The 24,310-nt window shown below is 39.4% G+C and overlaps 1 protein-coding gene across 1 annotated transcript in view; it reads right to left on the reverse strand.

The window, feature by feature from the left end:
* Positions 1-24,310, reverse strand: part of LOC126204186 (cubilin-like) — a 1,516,445-nt gene that overhangs the window by 1,102,048 nt on the left and 390,087 nt on the right. Inside the window, exon 20 of the mRNA XM_049938590.1 lies at positions 7,712-7,914. Coding sequence (XP_049794547.1) covers positions 7,712-7,914 — 203 coding nt within the window. The remainder of the gene's footprint in view (positions 1-7,711; positions 7,915-24,310) is intronic.

A 24,310-nucleotide genomic window follows, 5' to 3' on the forward strand; every position in this document is an offset into this window, starting at 1 on the left:
CAAATGTCTCAAACACCCACTATTTTAGGTACGAGTGCGGCGAGTGACAATGTTTCTACCGATCCACCTGTTTCTATATGCAGGTCGGAAGTTTGTTATTAGAAGACTGTAAGAGGGGCGAGTCACTGACGACAAATGTTTGCTGCCAGCACCAAAGAAGAAGTGAGGAGAACTCAAGGAATAATTATGTTATATTCTCTGATGTATTAGTGTCCGCGGTAATTGTAAAAAAGACTATTGAACAGTTGAAGATAGATTGCTATGCACATTCAAGTCTTGGACTCAGAGAAGTCAAGACGCATGTTCATATTTTCATATGGTTTTTAAACCAACTCTTATGTCTCCATGTACTTAATTATTTCTAAAGCTTGAGATGCGAGTGAGATGATGAAGATATTTCTATGTCTAAGAAGAGAATTTTGTTCTGCATAGTAGTTCTAGTACATCGTTAATCAATGAGTATGTTGATACTCAAGTTCATACATTTCATCAATAGATTACAGAAATAAGAAAACATTATTTTGTGTCGTGGAAAACTTTAGAATATGGTGACCTAAGTGACAGGACCCGAAGAAAATGGGGATTTAAAAACAGAAACAGAAAGAAGATATTAGGTATTCTGCATATCAACCAGGCCTAACAAGATACAATAAGTGTTTCCAGAAATCATATTGAGTCCAATAAACAAATGGTAGATAGTTGTGAGTGCATTGCTGTAAAAGACGTGGGAAAATAATAGCAAAGAAAACTGGAGAGAAGACCTCATCCTTTTGACTAAGAAGATCAGGTAGGGATAGTAAGCAGTCTTCACACACGTACATCGCACTGATGCTGGCGCAGTAACCAGTCACTGACACGAACTGCACCAGCTGCTGCTCACCAGCTGCTGACTCCGCGTCCGCTCACTGATGACAATGCTGAAACCAACATCCGACGCCACCAGCACCAGTGGTGTCCTCCGGTGCTGATTACACATTCTTTCACAAATGCAGCTAGAACTCTACGCCGGGTGAGTAAAAAACAATAATTTTCTGATAAAAGTTGCGGGAATGAGTGAATAATAAACTATTAGTGCAGTTATTGTTCTCAGTGGTGAATTTTCTTTTAGATAATTTCTAGGTCTAAGAGCAATAAAATTATGGATCAAGAACAGCAACAAACTTCAGGAACAGCCATGGCCATGAAAGTGAATAGGAGCATGCCATAATGGACTGAAGTAGCAAATTTAATCAAAGGACTAAGTCTAAAGTTAGACTCAGTAAATACTCAAGTAAATGCTAGATTAGATGACCAAAGTGCTAAGTTGGATGACCAGAAGGATGATTCAGCCACTCTAAGTGAAAAATTAAATGCTCAGAATGAAGCCCTAAGGAGAGACGTAGGTTTAGTACAGTCTAGTTTAAATGCTCAGAGTGAAGCCTTGAACAGTCAAGTAGTGAATATAGTTCTATTAAAGATTGAATTTGGCTCTTTAAATGATAAGGTAGAGAATCTGAAGTTAGATTTAAAGAGTGAATTCACTAGTTCTTCGAATACTCTCGTAAATCAAATGTTCACTGACTTTAATCAGAGACAGAATGAAACTCTTAAGTATTCAAATGACAAATATAGGTTTGTTACCCATCAGAATAGACACTCAAAGCAAAGAATCTAGTAATTGATGTGAAGACATGGTTACTTTTGGGACTGAATGTGACATCAAATATAATAATAATAATAATGTAGAATCTGAATTTAGTGAAAAATTAGGATCTTGTGAAAATGTATGTAATATTAAATTTAATTCTGGAAGATAGGAAGTGAGTACTTAGGAAGAGAGCACAGCCCAGCGTAAGGAATTAATATTGATTATTCAATCAAAAATTCCAGGTGTCAGTGTATGAGCTGTTACTACATGAGCTGTCAGTTCACGAGTAAATAATGTAGGACAGAATGCCAGGGAAAAATTAGCCATCTACATCTACATCTACATTTATACTCCTCAAGCCACCCAACGGTGTGTGGCGGAGGGCACTTTACGTGCCACTGTCATTACCTCCCTTTCCTGTTCCAGTCGCGTATGGTTCGCGGGAAGAACGACTGTCTGAAAGCCTCCGTGCGCACTCTAATCTCTCTAATTTTACATTCGTGATCTCCTCGGGAGGTATAATTAGGGGGAAGCTATATATTCGATACCTCATCCAGAAACGCACCCTCTCGAAACCTGGCGAGCAAGCTACACCGCGATGCAGAGCGCCTCTCTTGCAGAGTATGCCACTTGAGTTTGTTAAACATCTCCGTAACGCTATCACGGTTACCAAATAACCCTGTGACGATACGCGCCGCTCTTCTTTGGGTCTTCTCTATCTCCTCCGTCAACCCGATCTGGTACGGATCCCACACTGATGAGCAATACTCAAGTATAGGTCGAACGAGTGTTTTGTAAGCCACCTCCTTTGTTGATGGACTACATTTTCTAAGGACTCTCCCAATGAATCTCAACCTGGTACCCGCCTTACCAACAATTAATTTTATATGATCATTCCACTTCAAATCGTTCCGCACGCATACTCCCAGATATTTTACAGAAGTAACTGCTACCAGTGTTTGTTCCGCTATCATATAATAAAGGATCCTTCTTTCTATGTATTCGCAATACATTACATTTGTCTATGTTAAGGGTCAGTTACCACTCCCTGCACCAAGTGCCTATCCGCTGCAGATCTTCCTGAATTTCGCTACAATTTTCTAATGCTGCAACTTCTCTGTATACATCTTTGACATGATAAACGTAAGTAGTCTGGTGGAACCATTTGAGCTAATTATAGATCGAGAAATGGCCAAGAGTATAATCTCCAGAAACGTTTTGACTGTTGCTTTTTCCAAACTTAATACCAATGTTATAGATGACTTGTGCGAAGAATTCAAACTAGTCCATCACAGAGCACAAAATAGAATAACTTTACTTAATGTTGTGTTTCCTAGTAAAATGGTAACTGTTTTGTTGTTGGGAGACTTACACACAAAATTCAGTGAGAAGCACTGGTTTGTAAGTAATCAAGTGACGATAACGTCAGATCTTGGGATCCGGGCTGAGTCACATCTGTCTCCCAGGGACGTTAACGTTCTGTGTTAATGGGCAAGGTGATGACCATCAGATCCTAGTTGTTTTCAGTGTTTCTTCTGTACTATTTTTCCTGAACCAAATTCCCTTCAAATCTGTAACTATTCTGTAATCTATTCTTGAATTCTTATACTATCCTATTATCCTATTTCTTCTGCATACTTGTCTTTACTTGGCTGACAAGCAAAGCAAGTCATTGATATCAAGACCATACTGCTTCTTGTAGTAACAGCATTAAGTGATTGTATAACTATTCATCGTCTCAAATGTGTTACGTGGACTTCTGGTCCATGCTATGTAATCAATGTGATAAATCTTGTTGTTATATCAAATCAGGACTGAAGCATCTATTAATGTTTTCATAATATACTCCTTAGAAGCAGTTTGATTCCAATTTGATATATCTGCAGTTACATCCAGAACAGTTAGTGCCAGATAAGTATTTCAATTGACTTCACGCTCCACTTTAGTCTACAATGGTCTTAAATCCCGCCATCAGCATAGAGTTTGGAAGAAGTCATCCTGAGTATTTATTGCCTTCATGCTGCGCTCTAGTCAGCGGTGGTCTCGAATCCCAGTATCAGAGTATAGTTACATCTTAATTTTGCCCAAGTTATTCTTTGAGAGTAATCAAGGAATATTAGATTAATAGAAAATGGAAGTTCATATGAATCATTACATAATTGTGGTAACATGATACATAATTTTTACCCTTTGTCACATATAATGTAAATAAGAGGGTTTTTATTACTTTTGGAAGGGGTGGGTAGTCAAGAAGGATACAGAGGGTGCACTCAACATTTATTGAATGAGAAAATGGCGGATAGGCAGACATACGAAAGGCTGACCCATACTGCGCAGACAGGAGCACCAAGAAGGGGATTGACCTGTACCATAGGAGGATAGGAATAACAAAGAGGCATACCTACCAAAACGAAAGGAGAAGGGTACTCCTAGGATCACCCCATGTAAGATACAGGTACTGTTCCTAAAGGGAAAAAGGGCAGTATCGTGACTGAAATCACATGTTTAAAGGAAATAGTCTGGTAAGTTTGAATTCTATGCATCAACAGTTTTATTACATTTTAGATTTCTAAGTGTCAGAAGAAGGGAACACTTTTATTCTACCCACAGTTCTTCCAGATTACAATAAGTAATGAATAAGTACATACTTAGGAAAAGTAAGAACAAAGCAGTAGAATATTCATGAGTTATGTACACCTGGAATTTATGATTGGAAGAGGAATAGAAAACAAAAATTTGGTACTCACAAATTTTTGGAGAGTGAAAAGAGCTAACTCCAACATAAATTGAAAGGTTCAAGTTTTATAATTGTGGTAAAATATGCATGGTTATTAGTTGAAAGAGATTTACTGTTAAAAGATAAAGAATTATCTTGTGGGATATTATTGTATGTAATGAATATGTACAAAATATCCAGTGTTCAAGCTAAGGGGAGGGATATGTAGTGCCTCAATAATTTCAGTGTAAATTCTAGAAACATTCAGCCTTCAACCATCTCGAACACACAATATTTTAGGTACGAGTGTGGGAGAGTGAGAATGTTTCTACCTATCCACCTGTTTCTATGTGCAGGTCGGAAGTTTGTTATTAGAAGACTGTAAGAGGGGCGAGTCACTGACGACGACAAGTGTTTGCTGCCAGCCAGCACCACAGAAGACGTGAGGAGAACTCAACAAATAATTATGTCATATTCTTTGATGTGTTAGTGTCTATGGTGATTGTAAAAAAGACTATTGAACAGTTGAAGATAGAATCCTATGCACATTCATGTATTGGGCTCGCCTGAGACTAGAGACTTTTAAATTATTTCATGTCTTGGCTAAAACGAAACAAGACACATATATGCTATTTAAATATGTGTAAATGAGTCTAACATGTAAGGAATAAGTTAGCTTGCAGAAGTTATTATCTGTGAAAGTTGAAAATATAAAGTGACTGAACTGAAAAGTATTATACGAGTACCAAAATTATTTCAAGGATAGAGGAGTATTTTAATCAATTCCCTTAACCAGCTATAGTCTTCAGAGTAGCAGCTTGTGGGGGATCGATGTAGCTGGTTTCCCAGAGAAGATGATCGGCTACACACAACGTGCAAGTTAACTGAATTGAGAGACGTGTGTGCCTTGCAACCCAATACCGCACTGTCTCTTGTAGTCTGAGAAATGTTAGAACTTGCCAAAGAAATTTCCATTCTGGAAGCTCTACGAATATTGTTATGTAGTATACTGAGAATCACCAATATAAGATAATTCTCTAAAAGAAACAACCCAATACACATTAACTTTGCAGCATGATGTAAGTTTTAGTCAATGTATCAGATACTTGAAAACTGAATACGGTCATGTATCAAGTAGTACAGCACCTGTTGCTGTGGATCAGGTGCATCACTAAAAGGCTGCAAGCTCAATTGTTGGTATCTAAAACTCATAAATTACATAATAAACATCAGAATACTACATTTGGATGCCTATACTTGAACAATGTTGTCATATTCAGTTTCTGTTCTTATGATTAATAAAGAACAAAACGATTTTTTTTAACGAACTGTACTCACTGCCATGTTTGTGACATGCAAATATCTACAACTAACAGACTGCAAAGTGATTTCAATATAAATATTACTTGCTCTAGTTTGAAAAGGAGCACATCTTATGTAAGACATTGAAAAGCCATCTAAACCATTGCTGAATACAAAATGGTACATAATCTAACAAAATGTCTAACGGAATATTTAGCTTCAAAATCTTATAAATAGCCATTTGCTCTCAAGAATTTATTGCTCATCAAAAAAGTTAGAGGACAGAGCATTCAAAACACACTTTAAATTTTGTCAAACTTGCTGCATTGGGTTATTATCCAAGCACAATATTTAAATTGCATTTTTAATTGAATTTCAAAAGTGCAGTTGATTTTCATAAATGTTGATACTATAATCCTATTTGGATTATTACAACACTAAAGAAATATAAAAACCTAGAAAGTCATTTTCAGAGAAAAGTGAACATTAAAATACAATTTTGTATGCAAAGTTCCAAAACAGCTACTGAGTTTATGTTCCTTGTACTGTTAAAATTTTTTTATGTTTAGTGATCACTACATAGAAGTGAACTTATTATGTGAAAAATCACCAACATATTTTTTTCAATTTAGCATAAATATGGCCTTTTATTGGACATCCCTGGAGCTTAAAATGTAAACACCTTATTGGCTCTGGACTAAGTGACCACATTTATCATGGAGAAATCAGCTCTATGTATGTTACAGACTGTAAATCTATTTTTGTAGAGCTCATTTATATCACATGTTGTGCAATATTGTTATTCATGGTGAAATGTTTATCATTCTGAATCGTATGTGGAATCTACTGATTGAACAAACCAGAACAGTCTTTAAAATTGATGGCCGACTTCTTATTTTTGATATGCGAGTCTATTTTTACAGAAACTACTTCTTGGAGACTGAGAAATTAGAAGTGACAACGTCCTTGAGAGCTTCCAGATAAGTAATAAATGACAACTGTGCTTTCCTGAATATTTCTGAACTCATGCCAAGCATAACAAAAAATACTAATTCCAGTTAGGAGTGGGAGTTGTCATTATTATGAACACAAAATTGTGATTGTCTTGATTTTTCAGCTTACACCAATCATTGTATAATGTAACTGTGAATAATAATTGAGTTGTTGGAATAACATCCATTAACAAAATTTCATCAAATGGCGGAACAATGTGATCATTATGTAACATGTATTATGTGTTAGTACACACTGGAGAACATTTATTTGTATAAAATGATAAAAATCTGGGATTGCAGTTAGTATTATTGTAGGTAATTAAAATGTCAATTTGCTTTTGATGAAAACTTATCTTTGTATATTATCATTAAAAGACTTTTTGCTTTATGAAACACTTTATTAAAAATCTGTTATTCTTTCCTCCCAAATATGTTGTCACATTAAATTAATTGGACTAAATTTATTGTCACTGTAAATGATGAAAAATTCAAATTGCAACAAGATGAAAATAATTACAAATTGTCACAAATCTATAACAGAGGCAGTTGTTAAGCAGCAGTTAACACAAAAATCGCTTGCAGGCAGCACTTGTGACCAGTGAGCTTTCAGAGGTCGGAATTGTTAATAAAAGAGGAAATTATGTTAGCATACTGTTGAAATCCAAGTATCCTCTTCAGTCCTTTTCTAAACATGAAATTCATTTACTTTCCTTAATGTTTAATGGTTGTTAATCTTCAATGCAACTTCTTTCGTGCCTGAATCCATTGAATAAGTGATACATAATTGCACGCAAATAAAGCCCTAATTGCCATATCCAGCAGCTCGGAAATATATTTGCACAGGAAATGTTCACATTTCAATGAAAAGACTGACAATTTGTAATAATGTCACATCATTGACACATATCATAATAGACTAAACTATATGAATATCGAGTGTCTTTTCTGTAAATTTGACAACTGACTAGAATCAAGTTTTTTTAAAACATTCAAATTCACCCTCATGTAGAATTCCATTACAAAAAAGGCTCTGATAAAACAGGTAATATGCAAAAAAAATTTGACACTTACCTCTACAGCATCAAATTCACATACTATCACTGAGATCCACATGTACAAGGAGGGCGCCAAATCAAAATCAACAAAATTAAGTTCAATGACTTTTCCAAGTGGTTGTTCAATTTCCCAAATGCAATGTTTCCTCATGGGGTATGTATTTGGATATAGTGGAGAATGTATCTGTCCAGATGGAGCAGTTATTACACCACCACAAACTGCAAGCAAAATGTAGACACTTAGAAAATTGTGGTGATTTTATAAAAAATAAAGAAGTAAGTTGCACTTTCTTTTAACTGACTAAGCTACAACAATAGCAGGCAGCTGAAATTATGCATATTTCTGGAAACCATGACATTTAATTTTGCTAGAAGACTTAGACCCATGTCTCTACAAATGTTTCGAAGAAAGACCTTTCAAGTTATTGACACATTCTGCCACAGAGTTCCTTTAGCAAAATGGTATATTTTAGCAGTTCACCATGATTAACTTCATTTCAAAGCACACACACAGTGCAGAAATTGTTACTAGTATTGAGTAGTATTACAATCAAATAATAGGTATACTATAATATAAAATTTAAAATTTGATGTACAGAATAAAGAAGAATGGAAACATTTTAAATTTATCATAGAAGACTCTTGGATGTACTCTCACTAGTGCCTCTGCACAGGGTGTCCATAATTGAAGTTTCTGTTTCAAACGGCTGTAGAAAGAGGAGCACTGCCCAGAAAGACATCAAATTTGAACAGCATATTAATGACGCAAGGGGTAACATCACGGAACAAAAACCAGTTTAACAAAAACTTGAACAAAGGATGGCACTATAAGCATCAGAATATACACACCAACAGACGTATGGCACATAGGTGTTTCTCAGTTTGCGTCCGAGATGCCCAACACGAAAACCTCCATGGAGAATCGCGTGCTGCTGGTAAAGCTCTTTTATGAGAACACTGACTGTGCGCTGTCCTGCTGAACTTCTGGACACTGAAGGGTATGAAAAACAGCATTGGTATAATGTCTGATAAGGATCTGGAGAAAATGATTGCAAAATTTGGAAAGACAGCTTTGTTTGAAGTACAGTGGGGCAGAGGGAGGAAAGCATTTGATACAGCATATGCTGAACATGTGGCCACAGTATTGCAGGAGGCGTCGAGCTGTGTTGTGCAAACTTGCATAGGCACAGGGAATTGCTTGTACACTAGGCATGCCTGTGAGCATAATGGACAAAATCCTACTAAGTGTCCTGTGTTGCTATCCGTACAAAATCACCCATGTTAAGGAGTTGCTTCCTGCTGATCTGCCAACAAGACGGACATTCACTCTGGAATTTCTTGCTTGCATGGAAGTGGACAATGAATGGCCATGAAACAATCTGTGGTCAGACGAATCCCATTTCCATTTCAAAGAACATGTCAATATGCAGAATTGGAGAACATGCGTAACAGGAAATTGGCATGCACATCAATTGTACCACTTTGTTCTGCATAGGTAGCTGTCTCGTGGGAGTTGATGACATCATTTACCTTAGGGCTGTATTTTTTCAAGGAGATGGGTGCTGTGGATCCTTTCACACTTACTGTCACTGGAAAATGCTATTAAAGTCTTATATGCACCAACATCATTCCAATCATTCAACAGCATGGATGTGTGGAGTAGGATTATTTTTATGCAAGATGGCATTCTTGTGCATAGTGCACAGCCAGTGAAGCATCTGCTGCAGAGGCATTTTGGAAATGTTAGAATTCTCAGCCATCAGCCTGGCCATCCAGATCACCTGATCTTAATTTGTATGACATCTAGCTGAGAGGTTATCTGAAAGATGTGTTCAGTGCTCCAATTATGAAAACAGCTGAACTTAAGGTACACAATGTGCAACACATTCTGAACAAAACCCTGAAGGCACTCTGATTTGTTGTGGAATATACTGTTTGTTGATTTCAACTTGCCATAGAAAATGGTGGACAGCATATGAAAACATCTTATGGTGGTCTCACGACAATTAGACACCAATGTCATTTTGCTTTTTATGCAGTTTTTTGGCCTCAGGACAACTAAAAACCTATTTTTCCCATCCCGTGTGTATGACCTTGCCTTGGTGGATTGGCTTTCCCAAACAACAGTACCACAAGTGTTGACTGCCAAACTTGTGCAGTCATGCACATTGAGCAGCAAGTGTGTAGGTACATGGTGAAAGATCCCAGGATATCATAAAGTTAAAATTTATTAAAAACAAAAAGTGAAACACTGATCATAAGCGTTGGCAAAGACGTTAATTATGAATGTGTGGTAAGGCATAGACAAATGAAGAACAAAGAAACCATCATTCATTTTTCCTTGCACATAATTTTGTTTCTGACTCTCTTGTATGTGGAGGTCTGTTGGGAGGTGCAACTCAGAGTATGACAGGCTGTGAGTGTTTTGTTTCACATGTGTTCCGAAATAAGAGAAGTTTTGATGTCGGTATTAATTATTTTCTATTGAAGTGAAGTGGAACTAAGTAAGAAGGGTTTTCTTATTTCTGGTACACTCTGATGTGCCTGAATTCCACTGCATGCATCTACAGTTGAAGTGTAAGAGAGGAGTCCAATTTGCCAGGGGTCGTACAAGCACAGCATTTCTAATGGTGCAATTGTAGTATGCCTTGGAATAATTTTTCTTTCCATTATATATGTAGTAGTATTATGTATATTTTTTTATTATTACAACACAATAGATGGTGTACTGTGCAACTGAAGCCAAAGCCATCATATTGTGAGTCATCTGTCATTTGTAGCTGCCCTCATTTATGTTAAGACACATACAGCACTACTTTTGGTAAAATTTTTGTTCCTGGTTTTTTGTTCCATGACATTTCCCCCTGTGTCAATAATAATGGATAACTTATATACTGAGAATACAGTGAAACACCTCTTTTACGTTTTCATGCAGTCCAGTTCTAAAAAACTCAAAACTTTGAAAAATGCAAAATTGAGGAAAATGTTGAAACCCCCCCAAAACAATGGAAAAACACATGTAATTGGTATATATGATTAAAAATAGGAATCCTTTCCAACACTTCGTATAAAATCTATCTAAGTGAAGGAAATTACATGTACGAGACAATGTGTATACCGTATTTACTCGAATACACTCCTGGAAATGGAAAAAAGAACACATTGACACCGGTGTGTCAGACCCACCATACTTGCTCCGGACACTGCGAGAGGGATGTACAAGCAATGATCACACGCACGGCACAGCGGACACACCAGGAACCACGGTGTTGGCCGTCGAATGGCACTAGCTGCGCAGCATTTGTGCACCGCCGCCGTCAGTGTCAGCCAGTTTGCCGTGGCATACGGAGCTCCATCGCAGTCTTTAACACTGGTAGCATGCCGCGACAGCATGGACGTGAACCGTATGTGCAGTTGACGGACTTTGAGCGAGGGCATATAGTGGGCATGCGGGAGGCCGGGTGGACGTACCACCGAATTGCTCAACACGTGGGGCGTGAGGTCTCCACAGTACATCGATGTTGTCGCCAGTGGTCGGCGGAAGGTGCACGTGCCCGTCGACCTGGGACCGGACCGCAGCGACGCACGGATGGACACCAAGACCGTAGGATCCTACGCAGTGCCGTAGGGGACCACACCGCCACTTCCCAGCAAATTAGGGACACTGTTGCTCCTGGGGTATCGGCGAGGACCATTCGCAACCGTCTCCATGAAGCTGGGCTACGGTCCCGCACACCGTTAGGCCGTCTTCAGCTCACGCCACAACATCGTGCAGCCCGCCTCCAGTGGTGTCGCGACAGGCGTGAATGGAGGGACGAATGGAGACGTGTCGTCTTCAGTGATGAGAGTCGCTTCTGCCTTGGTGCCAATGATGGTCGTATGCGTGTTTGGCGCCGTGCAGGTGAGCGCCACAATCAGGACTGCATACGACCGAGGCACACAGGGCCAACACCCGGCATCATGGTGTGGGGAGCGATCTCCTACACTGGCCGTACACCACTGGTGATCGTCGAGGGGACACTGAATAGTGCACGGTACATCCAAACCGTCATCGAACCCATCGTTGTACCATTCCTAGACCGGCAAGGGAACTTGCTGTTCCAACAGGACAATGCACGTCCGCATGTATCCCGTGCCACCCAACGTGCTCTAGAAGGTGTAAGTCAACTACACTGGCCAGCAAGATCTCCGGATCTGTCCCCCATTGAGCATGTTTGGGACTGGATGAAGCGTCGTCTCACGCGGTCTGCACGTCCGGCACGAACGCTGGTCCAACTGAGGCGCCAGGTGGAAATGGCATGGCAAGCCGTTCCACAGGACTACACCCAGCATCTCTACGATCGTCTCCATGGGAGAATAGCAGCCTGCATTGCTGCGAAAGGTGGATATACACTGTACTAGTGCCGACATTGTGCATGCTCTGTTGCCTGTGTCTATGTGCCTGTGGTTCTGTCAGTGTGATCATGTGATGTATCTGACCCCAGGAATGTGTCAATAAAGTTTCCCCTTCCTGGGACAATGAATTCACGGTGTTCTTATTTCAATTTCCAGGAGTGTATAAGCCGCACTCGAATCTAAGCCGCACCTGTAAAATGAGACTCGAAATCAAGGAAAAAAAATTTCCCGAATCTAAGCCGCACCTGAAATTTGAGACTCGAAATTCAAGGGGAGAGAAGAGGTTTAGGGCGCACCTCCAAATCGAAACAAAGTTGGTCCATTGTAATATGAGACACAATTTAGGTCGAATGAATGACGATACAGCTACAGTAGTTTGGTTCGAGTCGTAAGCTTAGCAGTTAAGCTTTACCAGGTAGCCATTGCTATGCGTCAGGCGCTCCGTCCGTATTTATATGGGTACCCTTCCTTTTTCACGTGCTTCGTCTGGTTTGAATCGATTGCTTATTTTGCTTTGATCTGATAAGTGCCGTTTTCTTTGTTATAGGTGTTTACGTCACTCTAAGCTGAAAATACATTACTGTACTGTGTCATGCACTGTTTGTCGCATTCTGATAGTGCGTGTTTACGGACTGTCGCCGCTCGCGGCATGGCTTGCTTTTGTGCGCGCTACTGCCGCTAACAATAAAAAAAAAAGAGAGAGAGAGAGAGGAATCGTCTCATTAGCGAAACAATGGCAAGAGACTGCTATTTGTTGTTACTTACACTGCTGTTTCTTTGATAATGATCAACAAGAACCAAATAATAGACTGCGTATGATAGGACATGTTCTGAACGAGAGTTTAGCAAAAATTTTCTCCGTTTGAAAATCTTTGTGGCCGCTTCTTTAGTACATCAAATTCTGCACAGAAATTAGAGTCATCTTAGATTTGAAAATCTAGTCAGTTGCCGTGCTTCATTTCTGACTGTATCACTTAATACGAATATAAACATGACACGGTACATATATTCTTCCGTGTTTGCTGTTGTCTCACTCTAGTTTCGTAGTTTATTAGGCAGGCAAGATTTAAATGAGATAGCAGCAAACACAAAAGAAAACATGGCAAAATGTTTATATTCGTATTATTCTTATGGTGAAGAGAATACTGCATGTGATTCACAATTCATAAAAGTTCCCATTAGCAACCATCTCTTGTCACAGATAGGAAAAATTTCAGAACGTAGAGTTGGCCATATTGACAAACATCCCAAACAGTCTTGCCAGTCGGATTTTCGTAGTACATTGAAATTCTGCTACATTCGAAGATGAACAATACGGAGTTTGTATTTACTTCGTTGGATAATGTATGAAAATGCAGTGCTCAAAACTCGGGGCGGAGAAAAAAAGCTCGTCTTCCACCTTTTTTTAAAAAAAAAAAAAATTTATTTACTGACGCAGAGGTTTTGGCACCAGTATTTATCTTTGTGCCTACAAACCATGCCTGTGTAGCGCTACATATATTCGACAGCAGAAGTTCGTTGTGGCGGCACCTACCAACATTTTTCAGAAGTCCCGCTTGCTTTGCACTTGATTCTAAGCCGCAGGCGGTTTTTTGGATTACAAAAACCGGAAAAAAAGTGCGGCTTAGATTCGAGTAAATACGGTACATTAATTTGTGGTAATGAATTTCATCAGTCCTTAAAAAATCACAAGTGTGTAACAGCAAGTAAAACATATAAAAAATTGAAATTGGCATCTGGGTACATGGTAATCGAGCTGATTTCTGACACACTATGATTGCAAATTATATGTTCAAAACACATGTTTTTGAGAGATCATTCTTTGTGCTCAATCAGAAAAAAGTAAAAACTGACAAACATATTGAATTAAACAAAAAACATCACAGCAGCTAAGTGGTCAAACCATAAGCATAAATGCGGACATCTGCTTAATGAAATTGTCACCACTGCTGTTATTGTTTAATGCTTTTCTTATGAGCCACACATCATATGCTCATCATTGCTTGATGAGAGAAAAAGAGACATGGAAAAGTGAGTTTACTTTCCCAGTTGACATTACAAGCTTATTATAAGTTGACTCAGTGAATTTCTGTACACTGTGTAAAATGTAAATTTGAAAGAAAGCTCAGGTGTTACAGTATCACTTCACACTCTCTATCACTGCTGCGAATCTTTATGATCTACAGCGTAAGTTGTGTGTGGTGCAAAGTTATACAAGTGCAGTGTATGTAGTTGTTGCAACTGTATCCTGTCAAATTTGAACACAAAAGTCTTTAAAATGTGCTGTCACAAAATCCTTGTTCTCTTTCCATGTGACATCTCTGTCATAGCACATGATCAGTAATAAAAGTATATTTTCAGAATTTCACAAAATGATTTCACCTCTAACTGCACTCCTGTCACTGAAGGGCCACTCCCCCTCTCCACACATCCAGTAGGTGAGCTCATTTTACATTTGTTAGTGTGGTGTGGTGGTCGCACTGGCTATTGGGCGACTCACTAAGTTGCCAGCCAATAAGAGTTCACTAGATGGAATTGGGCAATGTTTCCTCGATTATGACCAAGCCTATTCTTTGAGACTCAATGTTTGAATTTAAAAGGTTGACAATTGATATTGTAGCTGAATACAGTACATCAGAAATACATGCTAAAAGATGAGACAGAGTTGTGACACGAGATAAGGTGGTGGCTGGGCTCCTTCATTACATATTGGCTCATTCCAGAACACTTCGCATTGGCTGATGTTTCACCATTACTGCTGTAACCTAGCAGTCGTTGTACTGGTGACGCCAAATGTTGCAAGTCATGTTGGCAACACCTACCATGGATTACATAAGCATTTCCTCCCTCACATCTCCTCTCTCCACAATGGTCTAAAATATCTCTTAATTCTGCTACCACCCTTGGTGCAAAGCTACTTATAACTTGCTCAGTCACATCAAATGTCAAAAGGAAGAAAATGGGGCAAGTCAAGTGAGACATCGAGTAAGAGATTACAATTGAGGTAAACCTTACTAGAAGAAATGTAAAATCAGGGAATTTTTAGCATTGATCTTATGGGTTTTTTTTTCAGGGGCTACAAATTATTGGTGTAGAATAATGAACAACATAAAATCAGAGAATGTAAAATCGAAGTTCTGCCATACTCCAGTTCTCAGATAGAAACAGATTTCTAGCAGGTGATTGGTTTTATTTCCTATCTGTAAGCATTTGAGCAGGATTTGAGAAATTATAAGAACTCTTATTCAAACTTGTTATGTCAACTCCCAAACTAAGTAACTTGCAGACTGAGTCCCAGCCTGCCACATATACTTGACTTATAACTCCTCCACCATTCTGCATTATTTCTCATTTGCAGGAGCCTCAGTATTACTTTCTCTCAGACAATAGGGCAAGCCAACTTCATTAAGGCAACTATATCTTATGGCCGGTCCATGACTGCCAGTGTTGCAGAGAAGTGACCGATACGTGAACAGCCTTCACTACATGATTGTCTCTTACACAAATAAATTGGTCCTTATACAGAACAGAATTTTTGCACAATAAGATAATGAATGAGATATTATACAAGCTTTAGGTTAGTTATTTTGTTAATAAAGACTCAAGAGCAGGGTCGCCCCCCCACCCCACTTTTCACAATGAGTTTAAATATGGAAAACCACTATCTTCCATTATACAGTTGCCTTCACAAAGTAAAATTATAAGAAAACAAACTGGCTTGAATACAAATGCAAAAGTAGAACAGTAAATAAATTTTAAAAAAATGTTTGAAGCTGCTAGATGCATCTAAACTTAACAGAGAAAGTTCGTAAGGGGTATTATACACTGACTCCAATTTAGTTTAGGTTAGTAGCTAAAGATTACATAGATAATTTATAAAGAATGAGCCAGTTTCTTGTGGTAATGTGTATCTTTTGTTCAAATGCTGTACATTTAAGAACAAGTTTAATAAAAAAAATTAATATAACAGAAGTCAGTATGTAATTTTTGCATTTCATGAGCTAGAAGTTTTGAAATAGAAAGTTTTTTTTCTATCAAAAGACAAAGTTGGCCAGAATAAATTCTTCCAGCTTTCTTTCAAATTTAGCTTTCCTAATTGTCAGGCATTTTATATCATTAGTTTACTGAACAAAACTTTTGGTAGTAGTATTATTATCTTTTCTGTCAATTATAATAAAGAATAATGACAGTTACTTTTTTCCTTTAGAACTACAATTATAGATATTATTCCTTCTGAAGTGGTGTGTTGTTTATAATTAATGTTATGACAGAATTTTCATTGCCAAGAATAAACTACAAGGGTATTGTATGAATCCAGAAATAAATTTATACAAATATGTCAAGAGCAGCAGTTATAAATAATTAAAAATCACACAATTATTTAAAAAAAAAGAAAAAAAGAAAGGGGGAGGGGGGGACCTGTACTGCATGAGGTACAATTAGCTAGCAGGAAGAACTATCATGGCATGCAATTCCATCTGTCTGCATGACGACACATTTTTTCAATTGACAAACAGCGTGCATCTGAGTTCAGTAGTGGGCCCGTTCTTGTTTCTTGTCACACAACAATGCAATTCATTTGTTATCCTTCAGCAGTGTTGCAAGTGAAGATTGTTATCTTAAACAGACTGTACAGCCATACAGATCAAGAGAAATCTGTCAATTTGCATTAAAAGTACTAAACTGCATGGTTTCTGCGCAAATTCAGAGAATAACAATGAATGCATAGTCCTTATGTGTTCAATGTGTGCATGCTAGGCAAACATGCAGGTTGGGGAAACAGCCATATCCATCACTCATCAAATTACCTTGCACATTTCTTCCCACATGTGCTCAGAGATGGTTCCTGTTCCAATATGGTATGCAGAGTTGCCTGATGCAACAGTAGTAGCAACATGATGTTGCAGATACTGATCAGGCTGTCCTCAATTTGATATCACATCATACTCTATGGTATCCCAGGCCATCACTCCAGACCAGTGTTTCCACACCTTTCTGAAACCATTACTCCTACATGCTATCAGGTACTAGTTAGTAACATCTTCTCCCCCCATCACCACTCCTCTCACCATCGACATTAGCACCTAACTAAACTTCAGAATGAAGTAACACTAACTTTAAAAATGACAAAAGATAAATGACAAATAGTTTTTGTAGCTGTTTTATTAAACCACGAGCTAACGAGTCATTGATACTGAAGGGAATATTAGATCATGTAGTGCTACCCAGTGGTGAGTCTCACCCTGAGAATAGGTTTGAACAATTTTATTAATGTGAAATAACAGAAGGGAAAGAATCAGTTGTTACAGGTGACTTGTAGATATACAGCATGCAGAGAATATAATAAACAAAGTAAATGAGTTAAAAGTCCAATGAAGTAAGTAATAAACATTATGACACGCTCCAAGCAGCGGACACAAATTTGACGGTTGACTCCATTCATCTGTCACCTCACAGTCACTCAACTCACACCACAACTACATCTTCGGATGGTGCAAATGGAGCCAATGCATTCAACCACAGCAGTCAACATGCGTAGCAGTCGCTACAGTTGCCCCCTTGGTGAAAGCGGGGCATGAAATGTCTTCTCTGAACTGGGCCAGGAAGTGGACATGTCGGCCGGAGCAGGTGGTGCACAATGGTTCTGTGTCGACTTGTTGTGGAAGGCGGGGTTAGAAGTCGGGATGTCGCATTTGCCTGGCGTGCAGCTATTGGTGACAAGGTGGGTGATGCGTCCTTTAGAATGTAAGTGGGCTTCACTCTGCTAAGAGACATGGTGGCCTGTTTCCCAATCACTATGATAACTATCATATGTGTGTGTGTGTGTGTGTGTGTGTGTGTGTGTGTGTGGCATCCATTACAGAGTGGATGCAATGGCGGCATGGAGCAGACTGTATGTAACATGACATGCAAACGGCTATCAAGGTCACTGTGGACAAAATTTGTTGGACAACCATGCCTGGAGGACATTGTACGTTTGTCGTGATTAACATGTTCCTGTAACATTTGAAGAAACTCCAGTTGGTCATCCATTTCTGACAGTAGATTGGCATCAACTAACTCCCCTGTCAGGTGCAAAGCCTCACCACAAACCAATTCTTCTGCCGAGAATTCTATATCTGGTTTGTATGTGTCTCATAGGCCCAACAGGACTACAGGCAATGCAGATGTCTAAGGCCTCCCCTGGTACATTAGCGCAGCCTACAGCATCCAATGCCACCATTCCACCACGCCGTAGCTGGCTGGATTATGACTGCTCATCTCGTGATGGACAGAGCCACAGAACTTCGCCAACTGCACAAACAAGTCTGACTCAATGTGTCAGCCTCTGTCAGCAGTGACATGGAGTGGACAGCTGAACCAAGCCTGATGCAACTGCCTCAGGCCATCACATATATATATCAATCATTGTGAATATATAACATCAGCCATCCAACAGGAGAAGTGGTCCCACAATGTCAAGAGGAATGAGGGCACAGCATGAAGAAGCATCCAGGAACTAACTGACCCAGGAATGAATGTGGTGAGTGATTTTGCAAAGCTGGCAAGTTCTCACTCACTCATGGCAGTCTCTTCCTATCCCTGAGATAACAGCTTGACTGTCAACCAGACTCCAGGGAGGCTACGCTTATCTAAGGCCTTGAAAACCTGTCTGCAAAATGCAGTGGGAATGAAAGGGTGTAATCTGCCATGTGACACCTCACAATACAATTTCATGTTCTCGCCACCAAGCTGTAATGTCAGTGCTCCAGTGTCATCACGCAATATGGTGTGCAGCTCAGGATCTTTTTGTTGAGCCTTGGCCAACACCATCATGTACATAGACCATGAGACACTAACCACTCTAGAGAGACTTCACAACCATATTAGTGATGCCTGATTTGTAGCAAATGTCTGTACCGAGCTGGCTAATGAATTCCAGCTTGAATTGCAATTTGCTGTACTGCTGTGGGGAGCAAGTTTTCCTGTTTTTCTTGAAAGTGTATGTTAAGGACTTGTGTTCGATATATATCACATACTATCTCACCTTAACCTGCAGTCTAAAGTACTTGATTGCTTGATGTATGGCAAAAAGTTCCCAGCTGTATGTGCTCCATCTTTTCTGGGAAGGTGATAGCTTGTGTGAAAAATAAGCCAGTGGCTGCTCCACCCATTGTTGGAGGGCTGCACCAATGGCTAACTAACTTGCATCCACCGCTCCGAGCTTGCAGTGCACCAGCAGTGCTGCTTGTGCTAGGCTCTTCCTGATCGCTTGAAAAGCCACATTCACCTCCTTGGTCCACTGCACAGGAGAACTGCTCTTAACTTTGAGACCAGCCAGTGTTGCATTCAACAGCACCTGTTGTTCTGCAGTGTGCAGTAAATGCTGGCAGTAAAAACTGAGCATTCCTAAGTACCTATGAATCTCTTTTATTGTAGACAGCTTAAGTAGCTGCAATATGGCTTCAACATTCTCAGTGACCAGTAATGAGGCTGCTGAAAATATTCTATGACCCAGGAATTCAACTTCAGGTTGCCCAAACACACATTTTGCCTAGTTCAACACCATGCCACACTTTTTGAAACACTCATAAACTTCTCTCAGATGCTGGCAATGTTGGTCCTTGGATGATGAACACACTAACAACTTGTCCAAATAGGCAAAACAAAAGTCAACCAGCACAAGACAGAGTGAAGAACTGTTGCCAGGTTTGTGCAGCATTAAATATCATGGTCTTCAGAATGTCCTCTGTTGCAATCTATAACACTCAATATGGTGGCTGAAAGCATGGTGAGGTTACAATCTCTTAACAGTGGCACTGTGTAGTGATCAGGCACCATTTGTATGTTGAGCACTCTGTAATCATCACAACAGACACCAGGCTTCTCCCTTTATGGATACTAAGTGCACTGCAGATGCCCATGGGCTGCTGGAAGGTCAGATGATGCCTTCCACAACATTGGGTAGAATTCCACTTTATCAGTGGTGAGGCATCCTGGAGCCAATCATCTCAGCCAGCAAGCAGTTCACCCATGGTTTTTTTGCAGTGAATCATATCATGAAAAACTTGCTGCGACATGCGAGAGGGTCTCGTTAAGATTGGGAACTCATGCAGCAGGCACAATACTCCTTGTCCACAACTTTACAACATTGATGTTTGTATGTTCTGGAATCACAATGATACCCAGTGGCCATAGGTTGGGATACATTGTGCACTAGGTGGGCATTTGACATGTCTGGCGGAAGCTGGTAGCGAGCTACGAAATCTGCAACTGTAATTGCTTCAACCATATCTGCTACAGTGAAGTCCCATGTGAATTGACAGCAAAGTCCCAAATTCAAACCTTCATGTCCTGTGCCATGTGTCACAATTCCTAAGTTATTTATGGTGGGCAAGCCAAATGTAGTGGGTTGTGTGCAATAGTGCAGTGAACTCAGGCATGGATACTAAGGTTGGACCCTGTGTCTATTAAATACTTCTGGTCTGATATCCTAAGAGTGCTGGGACATAACTGGTAAGATGGTGATGCATATGACTGACTGTCATTTGCATTTGGGTAGTTGCAGGGATCAGCACACTTTTTAGCCTACTCTCTGAATCTTCTGTGGTACCAGCAAGTTGGAGGACCAGCATCTGATACGGACTTAGTCAAGAAACAGCTCATTGATCACTTGTGCATACATCCATTATAATAACCAGGACTTTCTTGTGACATCGATGGGCTAATCTTTGTACTCAGTGCATTAACTTTAGTGGACAGATCATCATAATCTGTGTGCGAGATTGGAAGCGTTATGGACATTCCACTACTAACTAGCCAGTTATGCAACAGCATCCAGAAACACCTCTGTATGTGATGTAACAATTGTCTTTACTTGCAGCAGCAGACAGCTGCTCCATAGTATGCACAGGAGACTGTCCATCATTGTTCTGATATCCAGCTTGCTTCAGAAATGATATAGATAGTATGATGGTTTTCTGTGGCTTACATCTTCCAGTGTCAACAATTTTCTGGTACAATCTTTCTGCAACATTGTAATTTTATGAATAAGCTCCGTCTTTAACCTTTTGTAGGCATTCTCAGCTGGTGGATCCGTGATCATATCCTGAACTTTGGAAGCATAGCAATGATCAAGATGACTCACTATTAATGCAAATTTAGTCACATCCATTGTAATTCCAGCATAGTAAAAGTTGGCCTTGACCTGAGCAAAGCAGACAACTGGATTACATGATCAAAACAGTGGTAGCCAAACAGACAGTTGCAATACTGCAAGAAGTTTTATCCTTTAATCAAATTTAATGCAGACCAGTCTTCTCAGTGATGATCGCATCAGTGTCACCACACCGCCACTAATGAGAATATCAGATCATTTAGTACTTAATAAGTACTCATTCACATGCTGAGAATAGGCTTGAACAGTTTTATTAACAAGAAATAACAAAAGGGAAAGAGTCAGTTGCTGTAAGTGGCTTGTCAATATAAAGCAAGCACAGAAGAGAATAAATATACAGTAAAAGTATCACAACTGCAAGGAGTAAGTAATAAGCATTAACACAGTGCTCCAAGCATGAGCAACAAACTTGACAGTCGACACTACTCATTTCTCTCCACACAGTCACTCAACTCGTGCCACAACAGATCTCTGGATGGTAGTGAACAGAGCTAACACACACAACCGCAGCAGTCAACATGTGTAGCGGTTGCTAGAAGACAACTGGTGCTGCTTATTTCTAACAATCTTTTTTCAAAGAATGATGTAGCAAATCCCAGTGTGTTGCAAGAGCTATATAAAACCCTGTCTCAGAAGAGGAAGCTAGCTATCCATATTGATGATATACACTTGCAAATCATGCTTCCTCTGTATCACTCCCCTCTCTAGTGGTACTTGCTACATCCACACACTGCACCCTTGCCTAAAATCAACCAAATTAAAATGTGTGTGTTTTATTTACTGTTTGTAAATCACTTGATTGCTGGACTCCTCATTTCTGAGAGAGCCGACAGTGGAAAACTTGACACTGCCAATGCTTTGTCTGACCACGGACCCTTATAATAACAGTAATAATAATCATAAAAATTCTAAGTAGGCACTACACCAATGTAGGAGCCATTACATAGTTACTGTTGTGTTGCATTGCCAATTAATTCATTTAGTGTTGCAAAGTAAATAATGCAATGATTTATGATCATCTGCAGGAACTACCTACAACACAGAGACGGCATTTTTATCAGATATTTAAACATATTGATGTATATGTCACAATTTTGCTGCCATAGATGCATGCTACAAAGTACAAAGTATGTGTGTAGTGAATAGACTATGTAAGAGAGATGTTCATACATTTGTTCCACAAGCTACAGCCTCCACCATATTGTGTCATGCTTAAATGCTAGTATTTGAAGGAAAATGTAGTTATTGGTAATTTACACAATAAATATTACAATCTTATGAAATAGTGATAAGAGTAATGATCTTTTAAAAAAATAAAGTTTCATGATCAAAACACAATCAAACACTTTCATTTTGACCCCTCAGAAAATTTCATTTTACCCTTTGGGACGAATTATGCTCAGGTTGGGAAATACTACTCTAGGCTTTGTCAGCAACACTGCTCAACAAAGTTAATTTCCTGACTGTGACCTCTATGGTAGTATATAAAGCTGACTTACACAGGAGTGAATGGAAACAAACACACGCAAATGCACATTCACAGACAATGCGCCAGTGTTCACTACCATTCACTTGCTTCTGTGATGAGAGATTACATGAGAGAGAATGGAAGAAACACAGATAACAATCACAGCCCATGAATGTTGCATTATTGGTTTTTGGCACTAATAATCGGCATTCAGGATACAACAATATATAATTAAAGCCACAGTGCAAAACGTTTACATTCACAGAGGATTATTTTGCATGGCGAGCATGATGTTTTTTGCGAATTAAGCAGAATAGTGTAGGAAAAGAACTGAGGCCTCTGAATTTGTATGTAAGTTTGAAATGCTTGGAGGCAAACGAAAAGTGTAGGGATCTATTAACTGTCAGCAGTTCAAACATACGGCAAATGATTGTACACCTTAGAGAAATGGCAGCAAGGGACAGGAAAGAACACCAGGTACACTCAATGCATGTGCCTCAGGGCCTCATTCAACATGCTGAAGCTGCTATTCCAGCAGCCATTGAGGGAACAGGGTGCAACCAACTGAAGATTGCGGCACATTTTGGAACAAATGAAGCCTGTTGTCTGGGCTCTGAGATCATTCTTGGGTCATTCCAGCAACTGACAGAGAAGGCTGAGAAGATAAGCATTGCATGTGGAGTTCCAACAAAGCTCACAATTTGCAGCATTGTCCCCAGAACTGATCCAGGAGTTTTGGTCTTGAGTTGAGTGGAAGAACTGAATCAGAGACTTAGAAGGTTCTGTGACAAGTTGGGCTGTGACTTACTGGACTTGTTGCACAGCACTGATAACTGCAGGGCCCCCTACATAGGTCACATGGTCACTACACATCAGAGGCTGCTACTCAGATAGCTGTGGCAGGCGTACCACAGCACAAGAGTTTTTTAGATTAGGTGACTCTCCATCCAATACAGGTAACAACAGTTCTCAGAAACCCAGAAGTATCAGCTTAAGGTCAAAAGAAATGCCTCCTAGATGTGAGAGTATTAAAATCCTAATGGTAAACTGCTGAATCACTCACAACAAAGTGTCAGAGTTTGAAGTGCTCATGAAAAGCAGTGAAGCTAGGTACAGAAAGCTGGTTGAAACCTGAAATTGATACCAGTGAGTTTTTTGGGGAAAATTTAAGTATATATCAAAAGGTACAGAAAGCTGTTTGAAACCTGAAATTGATACCAGTGAGATTTTTGGGGGAAATTTAAGTATATATCAAAAGGTAGGCAAATGGGAAACATAGGTTGTGTATTTGCCATGGTAGACAAGAAACTCAGATCCACTCATATAGAAACTGAAGCTGCATGTGAGAGTGTTTGGGCAAGACTCAGTATCAGGGGTGCGCATAAAATGATAATTGTATCCTTGTATTGGCCACCAGATGCATCTCCTGATGTAACTGAAAACTTTAGCAAAAATCTCAGTTCACCTGTACATAGTTCCAAATCATATTTTAATTGTCAGTGAAGACTTTAATCATCCAACAATCAATTGGGAAAATTATAGTTTGTTAGTGGTGAGCATGATAAGACATCTTATGAAACTTGATTAAGTGCCTT

Source organism: Schistocerca nitens, chromosome 9, assembly GCF_023898315.1.
Source record: "Schistocerca nitens isolate TAMUIC-IGC-003100 chromosome 9, iqSchNite1.1, whole genome shotgun sequence".
Classification (NCBI taxonomy): domain Eukaryota; kingdom Metazoa; phylum Arthropoda; class Insecta; order Orthoptera; family Acrididae; genus Schistocerca; species Schistocerca nitens.